Here is a 14,550-nt window from a genome sequence, read left to right as displayed (position 1 = left end):
AGCCATCCATCAGGCTATCCATCCTCCGAAAGTTCTGCAAACTAAAATCACAAATGATTTCCATAAAACATTTGTCGCCTCTGCTGGAATTTAATCCGTAGAGTCCTTGACTCAGTCTTCGTCAGACTGGAGGGTCGTGGGGTAAAAGCCTGACTGCTCACCGCTTGTTCCGACCATGGAATGTACTGGACCGCTCTGGCAGATCCCGAGGACGCCTCCGCGTCGTCTTGGTTCCGACTCGAGTTGATGTGATGGCTACAAGATGGCCGCCATTGGCTGCAAAGGTAACACGGACTTACACATATCAATCGGTAATCCGCCAAGACTTTTCTCAGAGCTCGCATTCTTATCAAACAGTACCTTTGTTGAGCTTTCGACGGCTCGAGGGAGTCAAATCCGAGACTCCGGGCCCTGGTCAGCAGCTTGCCTCTCTCCGACTCCCCATTGGCTATGGTTTAGGGGGGTTGGGCATCACCTACCAGGCTCTGATTGCCCATTAGTGTACTGTCCTGCAAGTCATCCATGATGTAGGCTTGAGGGTGTCGGCCACTACGCAACCCCTCGCCACCTCCCGAACCGTTGCATCCCGCGCAAAGAGCTACATGCTTTGCAATCCACATCAACAATGACGACGTTCATGCATCAAACTTGCAGAGAGATCTGGGGGTCAGCTACCTTGTTTCTTACCAGATAAGCTGCTTGTCTTCCACACTGGCTGACCTCGCTGGTACTTCCATCAAACCGCCATCGAGATCATCTCCACCATATTATTCGCTGGGTTGTAACGGCATAAGGACATGCATAGCCGAGAAGAAAGACAGACACCTCATCGTTAAGAACATACGCTCGGCTCCTGAAATCACCTTGTCGGACGTACGGGGGAGTGGGTATCATGCAGTCATTCTTCACCGAAAAGAACGTGGCCGCATGCGATCCAAACGACATGTGACTACTTGATCCGGGGCTCTGTTGTCATCGGAGAAGTAGAGAGACCGCAGCCATTTCACATTCTCCAGTCATTCTCGCAGACGTATAGCATTTGAAAGACGTTACCAATGAGGGATGGGTTGGGCTGAGATAGGCTGCGGACAAGTGACCACCCCGTTCATGCTGAGTACCGCGAGGATGGTAACGGCCGTATGGCTGAGGTCTTCCTATGACGATGAAGAAAATGAGAACCCTTGGTTAGGCTTGGTGCGGCATCCTCCAGGCCTTCTTTTTTGCGGTGGCTGCATAATACCCGAGGGCTCTCCATCTCTGTCATTTTTGACGAGATCACTCGAATCTTGCGCAATAGTCGCTACTCCTTGTTAACTTCAATCAGCACCAGGGCCCAAACTCACACCAAGCACTTGAGGCGTGGTTCGCGACAACGGGAATGTATTCGATTCATTCTAGTGTAACTTCACAACCAGCCCCCTAAACAGAACCATGACTGACGAGATTAAATCTAGCGGAGCAGTAGCCATAAACACTTGAGGAAGATCGAGAAGAGGGACAAGGATGCCAGGCCCAAGGACACGAACAGCAAGCAGGAAAGAGCCTTGCCGAGCTCCCATTTTAGTTTTCTGTTCATTGTCAACGAGCTTCAGATCGCCGAGGAAAACGTGCCTCCTTCCGCTGACCTATACGGTAACCCCCTGCCACCGAGAACTTCCAGGGGCTATGGCCCGGAAATTGTCGGCAGGGTATGGCGATACCGCGACGGCGTTGTCAGCCTCGCCGAGGGCTTTTTCTGGTACCGCCCAGAGCCTGGATCCGCCGGTGTGATATGTACCGTGAATAACTATATTGACGAACACGGGCAGCCGTTCCGATTCCTGGAACAGACGTTAGAACACAGCACATTCAGCGTCTTCAACTGCTGGCGCTTCCTGCCCTGTCTTCACATCGACGTCGACGTAACTACCGTCGGCGGCATGGGGGCCGACAACAAGCTGTCTCACCTGGAGTTCTATCCAGACCCCACAGACGCTGGCCTAACTCGGATTCGTGCCTCCGGTGGGTCTCAGAGACACGTCGTTGGAGGCAGGCCGTCCTGGATACCGGCTCTCCTCCCCGAAACCTACGCAGCGCCAAGCTCCCACGCCCAACAATCCACAGGCCTCGGCGGCTGCCTACCCATCATCATCGGTCTTCTCGCCCTGACCAAGAAGCCGGGGCATACGGACGACGTCTTCAGGAATGGCGAGTGGAGCGGAAACCGTTTCAGGGGCGGTCGCTCCTCGCGCGCTGGTGAGCTTGCACTACGGTGTGTGACACGACTAGGATTGAACTGACCGCCACGAGGCCCACAGAGCCTGAGCCCACCGGGCCGGTGCGAGGAGTATTGGTCCAGGTATGCTGTGACAGCACAAACCCAGACTCTACAATCGATGCCATCACGGACTTTGAGGACCGCGGCAAGGCGATCAGGGATGAGCGTCTCTGAAGGCGGCAGTGCATCCCGGCCATCTTCCACGTTTCTTCTTCTTGTTTGTCCGGTATACCCTAGGTAGTGATCGACGGTTGGATTGGTTGTCCGATGAAATGAAGACAGGTATGGCTTACCGTTGAAGGATGGCAAATATCTCCATTCCACTACGAGAGCATGTCTCCGCAGGCGGAGGGAAACCGGAACTCTTTGAAACAGTGCAGCTCAGGGCGTTTGTGTGTATGTGTTTGATATATTCAGCTTTCCATCATTTCGCCGACCCTCTCTTGTTCTACCCGACTCCGGGCCATAATTTCGCCAGGTTCCTGGAGTGATCAACCCTGAGCCTCGCGCGTCTATCGCTACCTTAGGTGTGGACTGAGGATATGGGCAATCTCGATTCGTTTTGCCCCCTTTCGCTCGATGAAATAAGTATGGGATCGCTAAGACCCGACCCCCCTTCCGGTCTCATTGCACGCTACAACTATGCGAGTGGCCGGCTCATACCGCATCGGGCAATCTCACGGCTATGTCTCCCGACTGGGTGATGTATCTGACCCAAGGCAATGAGGGATATTGCAGCTGTTGCATGTTAGCAGGGTATTTTCGCTTCGAGGTTCCATAGTAAGAAACCTACCTTGGGCTCTGTAATCTTGAGGTACCGGACTTGAATACCACTCGTAGTGAAATAGGGGATCTCAAACTTGACCTGGATTGGCCTCTTGGCACCCTTGCCCGGCGCGCCAACACCGCCCATACTACCGCCGAAGCCACCAGTCATACCGCCGCCGTGCTCGTCATCGCCCCGTACCGAGGGGAGACCCAGCTCCGCTCTCATCATAAACTCCTTGTTGCCTCCAAACTGCTTGATCTTCCACACAATGGCGCTCTGCTCGGGGGCGTAGTGTACGGCGCCGATGTTGGTGCGGAAGCGCGGGGTGTCGGCATCGTCAGGGACCGGCACGATGATCTCGACGTTATTGGCCGTACTCCTCCGTTTGAACTGGGCCTTGGCCTTGAGCATGTACTCGATGCGTGACCCACTATGGCTCTCAACGACGCACTCGACCCAGATGAGTGGTTTGACCTGGGTATTCAGGCGGTAGCTCATGAGCTCGAATTCGCCGTCGGGAGGGATAAAGGAGATAGTGCGGTCGTTCTCGAAGCGCGACAGGCGCACACACTGGTGGAACTTGACGTCCTCCATCTCGATGGCCTTGCCGCGTGTGGTACGGCCTGTCGTCTCGAACATGACCTTGTCATTGAGGCCGAGGCGCAACTCGGGCATGCCGCTAAGATAGCACTTCATCTTGATGGCGCCAAGAATCTCACTGCGCAGAACGTTGCCGTTGGCGCTGACGAGAAGGTTAAGGCTCTCGACGACGTCGAGGAAGACCTCGTTCTTGCGGTATCTAATGCCCTCGGAACGCCATGAGACGGCATTGGTGACTGCGATGGGCGGGCGGGCCTGGATCTCCAGCTTGTGGGACTCCTGGGTGATGTATTCCTGGAGGATCTTAGACTCGGTTGTCTGGGGGTAACCAAAATCCATCATCTCGTCGAGGAGCTCGTAAATGATGACGAAGTTGTCGCGAATGGACTCCTCCTCGAGAGCCTTGAAGTATTCTGTGAAGACTTCGACGATCTTGTGGAGGAAGAGGAGGATCTCGGCGGCGTTGGTGTTTCGTTTCGTCAGGGCAAGGAGATAGAGGTTGTTGTGACGGATGTAGAGGTACTGGAGGTGCGTTGTGTCAGTGATGTACTGGTACGGCAAGCTCAAGACTGCCGTTTTTATACGTACGTTGATGCCTTCGTGGGAGAAACACGGAGGGACGGCCGACGATTCCTCCTCTGCTTCACTGAGGAGGACCGGGAACTTTTCAACGGCTGACATTGGGATGTCTCCACGGTAGTTACGGGCAAGAAGGGTCTGTCGTCGGGAATAATCAGCATCCTTCAGTTCGGGGCAAGAAACCAAGATCCGCGATGCGCACCTTGCCCTTCAAGTCGAGGAAGAAGATGGCGGACGCCATGGTGGACGAGGGTTGCCAAGGCGGGGACCGAGGGGCAGACGAGGAGAGGCGGTCGACGCAAGATCAATTGGCACGCTGGCCACGGGGTTCACAGCAGGAAGGAATATTTTATCATGCAATGCGTGCGTCCAGGCAGCTTGAGAGGGTTTCGAATGATCAAAGAAGGCGGTTGTGAAGCTGTGCCATTAGTTCGCGGTTCGTGTGCAAGTTGTATGGCATCGCGCTGTAGCTGGGCAATATTGAAACCACGATGTCTCTTTGGAGTCGGAAGAGCACGGGCCACACGACAATGACAGCCTTACGTCTTGGGAAGCTGCTAGGGGCACGGAGAGTTCCGTTGAGCCAAGTCTGATTGGCACCATTGCAGGTCTTAGCTAAGCAACCGATCAGATATAACTGATTACATAAGTCCAAATTTAAAGCGGCTTAAGGTGGCGGTAAGTCACATGATCAACATCCTCGCTGGTGGGGCTCGAAATGAGCTTACATCGCGCCGAAATTTTCATCATCTGTTTCCGATTTTCCTCTCTTCTTCACCACCGCGTCCTTTTAGACAGTGCAGCGCATTATTACAACCACATTTGGACCGGCATTCTGTCGGGCCCATACGTGTCGTCGTTGATGTGAATTGCGATTTCGCGACGCGCAGAGGAAACCTTCCGGTTCCATAAGAGCTGCCCAAGTACTGCTCTTCGCCCTCGGGTGAAGGGCGCCATTGCCAGGGCGGCGTCAGAGGTGCCATACATACTATCGACTTCGCCATGTTTTTGAAATGTTGAAAACAATACTTCAATCCAAGGAGTCGAGGAACTGGCCCGATAGGCCTTTCCGACTATACAAGGTCTGAAGTGTTCATTAGTAAGCTTCCATGCATGGAACATGCCATGCTACCGGTATCTTTGCTGGGAGCGAATGGCCGAGGCTCGTGACAGTATCGCTCAACGCTTTGACGAATGGACCACGCTTGATTAAGGCTAAGGATCGACCTTTTTCTTTTAGTTGGATAACCTCATAACGTCCTCCTGACACCCCTTGATGACAGGGGGGGGGGGGCTGTGATGCACAACGCTCGGCCCGTTGACAGATCCAGACCAGACCTCGTGAGGAGACGAGCGCCTCTTGTGGGTTTTGTTGAGTTGACCTCATGTGCCTCGTAAAGAGGGTATTTTTGACAAGTACTGTCTACACACCTTTTCCAAGGCTTATGCCGAGGCCACCACCCACGCACATCCAAAAGTGGAATTGGTGGATAATGCCAGCGGTTTGCTTGTAGGTACGGAGTACTTGGAAACACGATCCACTTGCTCGGGTCTGAGATGTCATCACATGGCAGACATTTGTGGCAGATAACTAGTCAGGGTTGGCGGGTGCCAGATGCGTTTGAGTTGTGCTGGACGGCATCAAAAGCAGAGGCCTTGAGGTGGCAGTTGGGTGGTTCCCCAAGCGTAGCCTCCGCGAACCGGGTAGGTAGGTGTTTGCAAACTTTACGAAGTTAGAAAAAATAAAGAATTAAAATTAATTAGTAAAAACATGCCAAGGCACGACGCTTTTAGATAGTGAGTGGGTTGACTGTGTTACATTTGCTTGTGAAATTGGGCTCGGACTCGACGGCGTGGTGAATGAGACGGAAAAAAAAAAACTTGGGGTTTTCATAGAGAATGGCGTCAGAGGAGAGAAAGTTGCCATGGTCAGCTGGCCCTTCCTAGAATGCCCCAGCTTTTTCTCCGAAATGGCGGGCAAGCAGAAGCATTTCGCACGTGACACCGAGCATGCCCACGCATGGGCACACATGACGAGCTGAAATCGAAGTCCCGTAACTTGGAGGGACTTGTCAATTTGGAGTGTGGCCGAACAGGCAAACATGTGACCCGGTAACGAGTCTCAACGCTGACTTGGGAACCCCGTCGTGGATAGATGGATGCTCCATTATTTGCTCCTTCTCCCTCTTCGTTTTCACATGGAAGAGGGTCTGTGCTTTGTGTGACGTAGAGATAGGAAAAGGATGGGCCAATGGAGTTCGATATGGTATGGACTCGTATGCTGACTTGGCACCGAATACTCAGCAAGATGACTTGTGATGGGGGTTTTGGCTGTTAGGTGGCAGTATGTGGCACACACTCCAGCTGGTAACAAGTGGGACCCCGCACATGTTAAGTTGCTTGTTCGTCCCGTCCGCCCAGTCCATGCATGTGATGACGGGCCCTCCCCAAAAAAGTTTAACACATGCTTCCCCAAGTTTTGGCTCAGATGTCCTAATCCGTCCCTCGACCTGGGTGTCCCTCCCTTCTTTCCCCCGTTGGTGTGCCCTGTCTACCGAGTTACCCTCCTTGCCTCCAACTGTTGGTTGGAAGAATAGCGAGTGTGCAGGGCAACTGTGCAGGAGAAGGATTTTCCTGCGTAAACGATCAGCATCACTGATAAGTATCCTTAGCAGTCTAGCGGGATTTAGCCAGTTTCGCATCCAAGCGAAGAACCAAAATAGACGAATTGATTGATGCAGAAGGCGGGGGGCAGAGATGCGGTCTATCTGCGGCGCGGAGGGGACGCGAGACAATACCAATGACTTTCAACAGGACTTATTCGCCCGCGTCGGCCTCGATATCAACTCAGCTTCGTCCTAAAGTGTTTTCTGTAGTCGACCGTATTTTTTCTCCTTCTCTTTACTTTCCTTCTGAACATTGCCTATTCCTCCCCCTCCCCCGGTTTCGCTTAGGCCACGGAGCATTTCACCTCACCAAGGTAGTGTACACACATACACGCGCACACACACATATACCACGGTCAGGCACCTTTTCAACAAAAACTTTGGGCGTGTCTCTTGTCTCGAGTTAGCGGCATCCGGTACGGAACATTGCCTCGGACCCTGTAGCCTCCCTGCCTCCCAGCCATGTGGACATGCACCTAGTGTCTCCTGACCTGTCCCGAACAGGAAGCGTGGACTCTCATTCGGCTGTTGATTGGATCCCCCACCCATTCGCCGTTACACACCTACATGGTATGTATCTAACACGTTTTTTTTAATCACGGTTCTGAAGTCCTGACCCAACTGGGTGATGTGCAACTCGGGAGGACACGGAGGACACAGAATGCAGACTGAATGCATTGAGAATGGCGGGGCAGCGTGGCACTGGGATGTGGCGGGCGGGCTCATCGAGGTGCAAATGGGGTCGGTCGGATACCCATCTGCCTCGTTCCAAGTCGGCGGGCGGCCAGACAGTCGAACGCATTGCGCTTCTGGAAGAAAATTTCCTCTGGCAAGCAACCTCCACGGACGGTCCAGGCAAGCAAGCAATCAAGCAACTGGGAAGATGGGATGGAGGGGCAAAAAATAAATGGATACAAGACACACACATGCTCTCTCGGCTTCACATGGCCAGCCGGTGGGGAGAGGGTTAAGATAGGGAAACTTGCCGTAGTGGTCCCCCTCCTCGCGCAAGCTCTTCTACCTTTCCGTCTCGGCTGTCAACGTTGATAGTACGTGTACCTTGTCTACTACTATCAATACAAGACGGACGCTTTGCTTCAAACCCCCCTACGTACGATGATGTACGTACGTCGGTACGAATAGGTACTACTCCGTATAGTGGTCGACGTCTCTATCTTCCCACGCGATTACCTAAACCACTACGGATACCGAGTACGGAGTACATGGTAGGTATCTCACCTTTCTGTCCCAATAACCCTTAGTAAAACAAACGTTCAGCTTGGTCGAGTCCAGGTCTGTTGTGGATGGGTGGGTGGGTACCTTATCCCCTTCCCCGTCCAGTCAAGGGTACCAGTTGTAGAGCAAAGTACTTCTTATGTATCTTCTTAACCAGGCTTGTGTGGCCACGCTTATACATCAGTGGCCTGTAGGTACATACAATGCACCTCCATCCACCGCCAAGGTGGTCCCTTCCCCTCCTCCCAGGCAGTCAGCTCGCCCAAAGGTCTGCCTTGGCCTGGCGTGTGATAGGATAGGTATACCTACGATGTACGGATACAGTACTACTACTAGCCTGCCACATGCGCCAGTGCTGTTGCCGCCGCCCCGGTGCGCTCGCTATCGTTGCAAGTTGGCATTGGTTTCTCCTTCCGCCTCTCTTTCGACTTCGGATTTCGCTTCGTTCCTCGCATTCTCTCATCCCTCACCTTCGTCCTCCTCGTCCTCATCCTCCTCCTCCTCCTCCACACTCCCCCTCGATTGCTTGCATTGCACATCCGAGAGTTTATCATTACCCGGTTGCTAAGTTCGGCTATCATCATCAACAACAACAACCACATTATTCTTGAAGTCGGCCAGCAACAATATCTTGCTGAATTTCTCTTTATCCGTGTCCCCCAACCCCTGTGGTACCTACTACCTAGCTTCCCGCCCGCCACGCGCACGTACGCACGCATCCAGTTAATATTTCCTACACGCCATCCCTCCTCTTGCCGTCCTACGCTCCCGATTCATTACCATAGACCTACCTACGTATACACACATATACCTACACAAACACCACGGCCCACCTCCCTGCGCTACGTTGCGCTACACTGCGCTACTCTGATCAGAAGACGGACGGACTCAGTCCACCACACGGTCCACACCAGCATCGTACCGGTCCACCCTCGCTCACTCGCCGCCGCCGCCGCCATCCCCATCCCACTCGGCAGTACCCCGAAAATCCTCCAGCGCTGTTACTTGTCGCCCTCTACGCCTCGCCCTCTCTTGTTCGTTGCGCTGGGTTGTGTGTGTTGGAATCCACTCCATCGCTGTCCATTTTCCTTCGCCACTCTTGCCCAAACCGTACTACATGAACCTGAAGTCCGCCGCTTCATCCTTTCGTCTACCCCCCTTCGACGCCATCGTCTTGACCCGCGCGTCTGCTGCACGTCGCAAAATTCTCAGCATTCCCCCAACCTCGACCGGTCCTTGGGGGGGGAAAAGATACCTACGCAATCTAACTCACAATCCAAACGGTGTCGGGGCGAGTGGCATTTCCATCCATGCCACTCCAAAGTTGACCGCTGAGACATCCGTGCCGGTCTCGCTCTCTCCCTACCTCTGCTCGTCCTCATCTCCTTCTGCCGAGCACCTCCCCGCGACTTATTTTCGACCCGCTGTCCGAATATACTTTGCGAAATGGATTTGAGCCAGAGCATGAGCCAGAGCCAAAATCACATGCTGCACGGGCCTGCCCCTCGAGACCGCCAGCTGCCGCCATCTTCCTCGTCCGCCGCCCACTCCCAAACCCACCACGACCACCACCACAACAATAACAACAACATCTGCACACTCCCTCCCGCCTCTGCTGTTACTTCATCTGCCGCTACTACGACTATTTCGGCATCGGCGTCCACTACCATATCCTCCTCCCCCTCCATACCCACCAAGCACGTCCTCTCCCACGCTCGCTTTGATCCGACACACATCCCGTCCCAGCTGCCGTCCTATGCTCCTCCAAGCTATGCGCATGCCCAATCCCACGATCCCAACCGACTGAGCTTTTCCGACGCCCCAATTACCGAGCTTGCACCCATCCTTCCTGCCGCTAAACACAATGATAACGGGGGTCACAACCTTCCATCTCTTTCTTCTGTGACTGGTCCTCCACCCTCCCGGTTCGCTCCCATCACTGCTTCGCACTCCATCGAACAACAGTCCACATCGCCCTCTCAACACCACCAGCAAGGATCACAACCGCAACCGTCTTCCCTCACACGATCTGCGACGAGCACAGTACCTCTTACGCATTGGCCAAGCCTCAACCCCCTCACCACGTTCTACACCCCCAGTCATGCCCAGTCCGCCGACTCTCCTGCGAGAATGGACCTCGACGTAAGCAGTAATAGCGTCATGAACGCAGCATCGCCCGACCGATTTTACGAAGGACGAGCCGCCAGCGTCAGTCTGGATGATCCCGATGTCCGCATGGCCGCCGAGGCCCTCGGGGACCTGCGAGCCGGTATGTTTTGTTCTTGCGCCCTTGAGTTGAGTCTCGGTTCACTGACTGCCCGCAACAGACTTCATAAACTCCCCCCCGGCCCGCCATACCTCCCTGCCGAGGGCATCTCCCACGGTGTCCATGACCTCGAACCCGTCCAAGTCCGAGGAGCCTTTGTTTTCCCTTCTCACCACCTCTCATCCCTTGTTGGCGACCACGATTGAAGGGGCCACATCGGCTTACAACAATTCCAAGAACTTTTCACCACGTTTCAAGTCAAGTGCCGAGTATGTCGAAGGGTACTTGACCCCAATCGCCAATACTGTCGGTACTGTTGGACGCAAGACCGGTGTCGAGGGCGGCGTTCGCTGGTTTTTGGGCGCCGGGCGACGACACCAGTCTACCGACCCGGAGGCTGCCGATGGAGGGTCCTACAAGAGGCGCAAGGTCGATACCGGCGAAGACTTGGCTAGACTTATGATCGACGCGCAGAGCAACGTCATGCCCGATGTCGATTCTCCCCGTGACCCCTACGTCTTCAAGCACGACCGCCGATTGTCGAGGGCAAGCACCATTGACACTCTGCCTGCATATGACGACTATCGCTCACCGGCCTACACCGAAAATGAAAAGTCCGAGAGGCCCACTGCTTCCAACGCCGCTTGGCAGTCTCGCCTGATCATGTCAACCTCTGGCCTAAGCGTTGCCATGAGCGAGGAGAGCCTGAGGAGTCTGAAGTATTGTCTAAGATGGTTGCGTTGGGCTAACGAGCACATTGGTGGAGTCATCAACAGTCTCAAGTCCACTCTCGAACAGTTTGAGAAAACCGGCCAATGCCAGCATGAGGAACAAACCGACATGAGCCACGACGGTGACCACATGATGGTCGATAGCCAGCCCGAGTCCATGTCTGAGCAGGATCGCACCATGTTGGCGGCCAGGATCGCGTCCCTCAAGGGTGATGTTCTCAAGACTCTGCGAGACGTTATTGAGACCGTTTCCAAGTACGCCGGTGGTGCCTTGCCCGACAATGCCCGCACTCTGGTCCGCCGTCACTTGACTACCCTTCCGCAACGCTTCCGCTACGCCAGCATGGTCGAGCAACAGCAGGGCGAGAAGACCGGCGAACAGGCCCGCGAAGAAGCCATGCGGGAAGGCGCCCATCGCGTCCTCGTGCTTGCCAAGGAAGGTCTTGACATGATGTCGCAAGTCAGTGGTGTTCTCGATGGCACCATTGTCAGTGCCGAGGAATGGTGCGAGAGACTAGGCAAGAAGAAGCGGGATCAGCGCGAGGAGGTCGCCTCTCAATCACAATCGCAAGAGCGTGATTTCAAGATTGCCCCGGTCTAAACGAGCAACGATTTCCTTCTCTATTCATACAAAGGTCCAAATGGCACGGAGGCCGGTTCCCATTTTCTTCCTCTTTCTCTCTCTCCCTCAAAACTACCAAGTCGGTGATTTGAATGGCGCAGGAACGGCACACGGAAAAATCAAAAACAAGAGAAAAACACCCTAACGCACCGCGCTGTCACGCAGACGTAAGACTTTTCATCAATGATACCAAACAGAGGACGCCCTCATTCACACCCACTTCATTTCCAGTATACCATATCATGGCATCCTACAAACAAACAACAATCTCGGACATTTTCCTCGTTTTTGTCAAGTACGCTTCTGCTCCTGATTCATCTTTTTTATGGAAGTTCTTCTTTTTTGCCAAGTGCTTGCTTATTGTCTTCCTGTCTTACGGTTTTAATGGACGGCTTGCAGAGTACGCGGGCATCCTTATGATGGGCGAGTTTCAGGGAGCTCGTAACTCACTGTGTATAGAGCTCACGTATCATCTTTGTACAAAGTAAAGCTGATCTATGTTTCAACTAATCGAACACTTGCCACCTCTTTAGTCTGTGCTGTCACGCTATTGCTAGTGACAGATATAGGTGCAGTCCCTAGTACCCGGCAGGGCTTCGATACCGGGAGCTGATTTTAGAATGCGTGGTATTTTGTTCTGGCAATGATGATGACTTAGCCCCCGTTTGGGATGTCCGTTGCCGTCAGAGTTTGTTCCTTTACAGGTAAAACCTCGTCTGATCATGCTCACGGCACGCGGATTTGTGCCATGTGCAACCCCAACCCAGGGGTCCAGCCCCAGACAAACGAATCGCTGGCCGAAAATGACGAAAACTTGCTGTGTGGGGGGACCCTTTGATGACACGGGGATCCCCGAGACTCCGCGACCAAGAATGGTTTAACGCTGGGCGGGTAGGACAGGAAGCAATCCGAAGAAAGACGTTGGGGCTCCTAGGTCAAGCACTCGATGGACACTTCCGCCGCGTCAAAGCGTTCTCGCCAGCAGGGCGGGGCAGGCAGCTTTCGTCGACGTTTGCCAGTTACTTTTTTCTTACATACTTGCTCGTTTGGTCTTCGAAACTATCTGGCTTGCATGGTTTTAATCCCGCTGCTCGTTTACTGTGCGGCGGAATGAGACATTCAACAGCCGCACAACATTCTCCTGGCCCACCCAAACGCTCGAAACGCTCGAAAGATCTAGGACCGGAGAGCGAGTTTCGCGGGCAATCATCAGACGGATGCGGGTGTTCGGCAATGCACATGTCCAGATTATCTCGGCCAGGGTGGTAGACCTGCGGTTCCTAAGAGAGGATGGAGCAGTCCGGTGGCGATCTCCAGGATGCTTCCAGCACATGCCCGCCGCAGCGACCGACTGGCTGAGTTTCTGGGTCGCGGGCAAGGTGGATTGGAACGCGTGGTCTGTCCCTTTTCTTGTCCCCCTCGTCCCTAAAATTTTAGCATTTGCGTCTAACTCGTACGTTACCTCCAGCTCGCATAAGCATTCACCGAGCGGACAATTGCGCTTCACCTCGCAGCACGTGAAATTGACACATTTGATAGAATCAGGGACTAGCTGGAAATGAGTGCCAACCTTTTCCAAGTTGTACTTCTACGAGGCTTACCTTTTGCCGTTCGTGAAAGGGCGAGCCGGCGATCCACTTCCCGCGGGGGAGGGGTCTCGTTGCCTTCAAGACCTTGAGATGATTGGCGTCGGCCTACCGTTTCAAGAGTTCTACACGAAGTACCTTGGGATCAAGTAGAACGCTGGATGCAATCCTTGTGCGTGTTGCCGACTCGGGACAAGGTAGGTAGCCTTCGGATCATGTCCACGTGTACGACTGGTACTAGGTGGTGAGCAAATTTAGCTGTAAAATGACAGCTGTATATGTCCTGAATATGCTGGCATCTTTCTTTAGACGATGGTTTGAATTTGCACTCAGTAGGGAGAAAAGGGCACTCACACGCACGAGCGCAGGTCGCTGTAGCTTACATGAAACCTCTGCCAATGTTAAGAGGGATAGCAGCCGCTAAGTCAAAGCACCCACTTCTGGCCCCCCCCTGCATTTGGCCCACCTAAAAAAACGATGCTATCATAACACCACTACTTTATTTAATTAACTATTAATAACCTCTAGATGCTACAATAATATAGCTTTTGGCCTCACTAGGTAATTCTGATACACTGGATTTATCTAGCTTACTTTTAGTATTGCTAGCTGTAATCTGGGCTTGCTATACCTCCTTAATTATTATAAACTTTGTATTTAGATCTAGTGTAACAGCCTTCTGTTTCCTAGTTATACTGTTAGTAACCTGGGCTTCTAGAAGGCTTATTTTTTACTAGGTAGCAGCTAGTGTATATAACTGCTCTTAGAAGCCTTTTTTAACCTTTCTAAAGAGCTAGCGTTATGTAGTAATATTTTACTTTAGTTAGCTAAATAGTTAAAGTTAATCCCTAAGGTCTTTTACTTTCCTTAGTGTAGACTACTTTACACTAAATAGCTAACTATCTATACTATTAGTATCTTAAGCTTTATAGGTATCTCTAGTAGCTAGATTAAGTAGTATTAATAGTGTTAATAGTATTATTATTACCTTTTAAACTAGTAGCCTATTTATAAGTAGCTTTACTATACTAATAGGCTATAACTTAGTGTATTTCTAGCTACTTTTAATATTACTAATAGTTAATTTAGCTAGGTAAGCCTTATAATAGTAAGAAATAAAGTTCTTTTTACTTATAATAGTAAACTTAATTTACTAACTTAGATATCCTAGCTCCTTTTAATATACTACCTTAATAAGGCTAAAGACTAACTAATTAAGTAGCTAAAAGATATAAAAG

General features: G+C 52.5%; 3 protein-coding genes across 3 annotated transcripts; 2 read left to right on the top strand and 1 right to left on the bottom strand.

The window, feature by feature from the left end:
• Nucleotides 1-1,378: 1,378 nt before the first annotated feature.
• Nucleotides 1,379-2,431, top strand: GLRG_10035 (uncharacterized protein; the record flags this gene model as incomplete). The annotated part of the gene is made up of 3 exons (XM_008100720.1): nt 1,379-1,399; nt 1,455-2,235; nt 2,298-2,431. 3 exons carry the CDS (start codon nt 1,379-1,381, stop codon nt 2,429-2,431), a joined length of 936 nt encoding a protein of 311 aa, XP_008098911.1.
• Nucleotides 2,432-2,914: 483 nt separating this feature from the next.
• On the bottom strand, nt 2,915-4,446 carry GLRG_10034 (adaptor complexes medium subunit family protein; the record flags this gene model as incomplete). Its single annotated transcript, XM_008100719.1, has 4 exons — nt 2,915-2,995; nt 3,051-4,148; nt 4,215-4,343; nt 4,408-4,446. The coding sequence occupies 4 exons, from the start codon at nt 4,444-4,446 to the stop codon at nt 2,915-2,917; spliced, it is 1,347 nt and encodes a 448-aa protein (XP_008098910.1).
• A 5,791-nt stretch (nt 4,447-10,237) lies between these two features.
• GLRG_10033 (transcription factor Opi1) lies at nt 10,238-11,705 on the top strand (the record flags this gene model as incomplete). Its single annotated transcript, XM_008100718.1, has 2 exons — nt 10,238-10,376; nt 10,435-11,705. 2 exons carry the CDS (start codon nt 10,238-10,240, stop codon nt 11,703-11,705), a joined length of 1,410 nt encoding a protein of 469 aa, XP_008098909.1.
• Nucleotides 11,706-14,550: the final 2,845 nt, after the last annotated feature.

The sequence above is a fragment of the Colletotrichum graminicola genome (assembly GCF_000149035.1).
Source record: "Colletotrichum graminicola M1.001 genomic scaffold supercont1.55, whole genome shotgun sequence".
In the NCBI taxonomy this organism is placed as follows: domain Eukaryota; kingdom Fungi; phylum Ascomycota; class Sordariomycetes; order Glomerellales; family Glomerellaceae; genus Colletotrichum; species Colletotrichum graminicola.
Note: the sequence above shows the minus strand (reverse complement) of the source record. Positions and strands in the feature narration are given on the sequence as shown.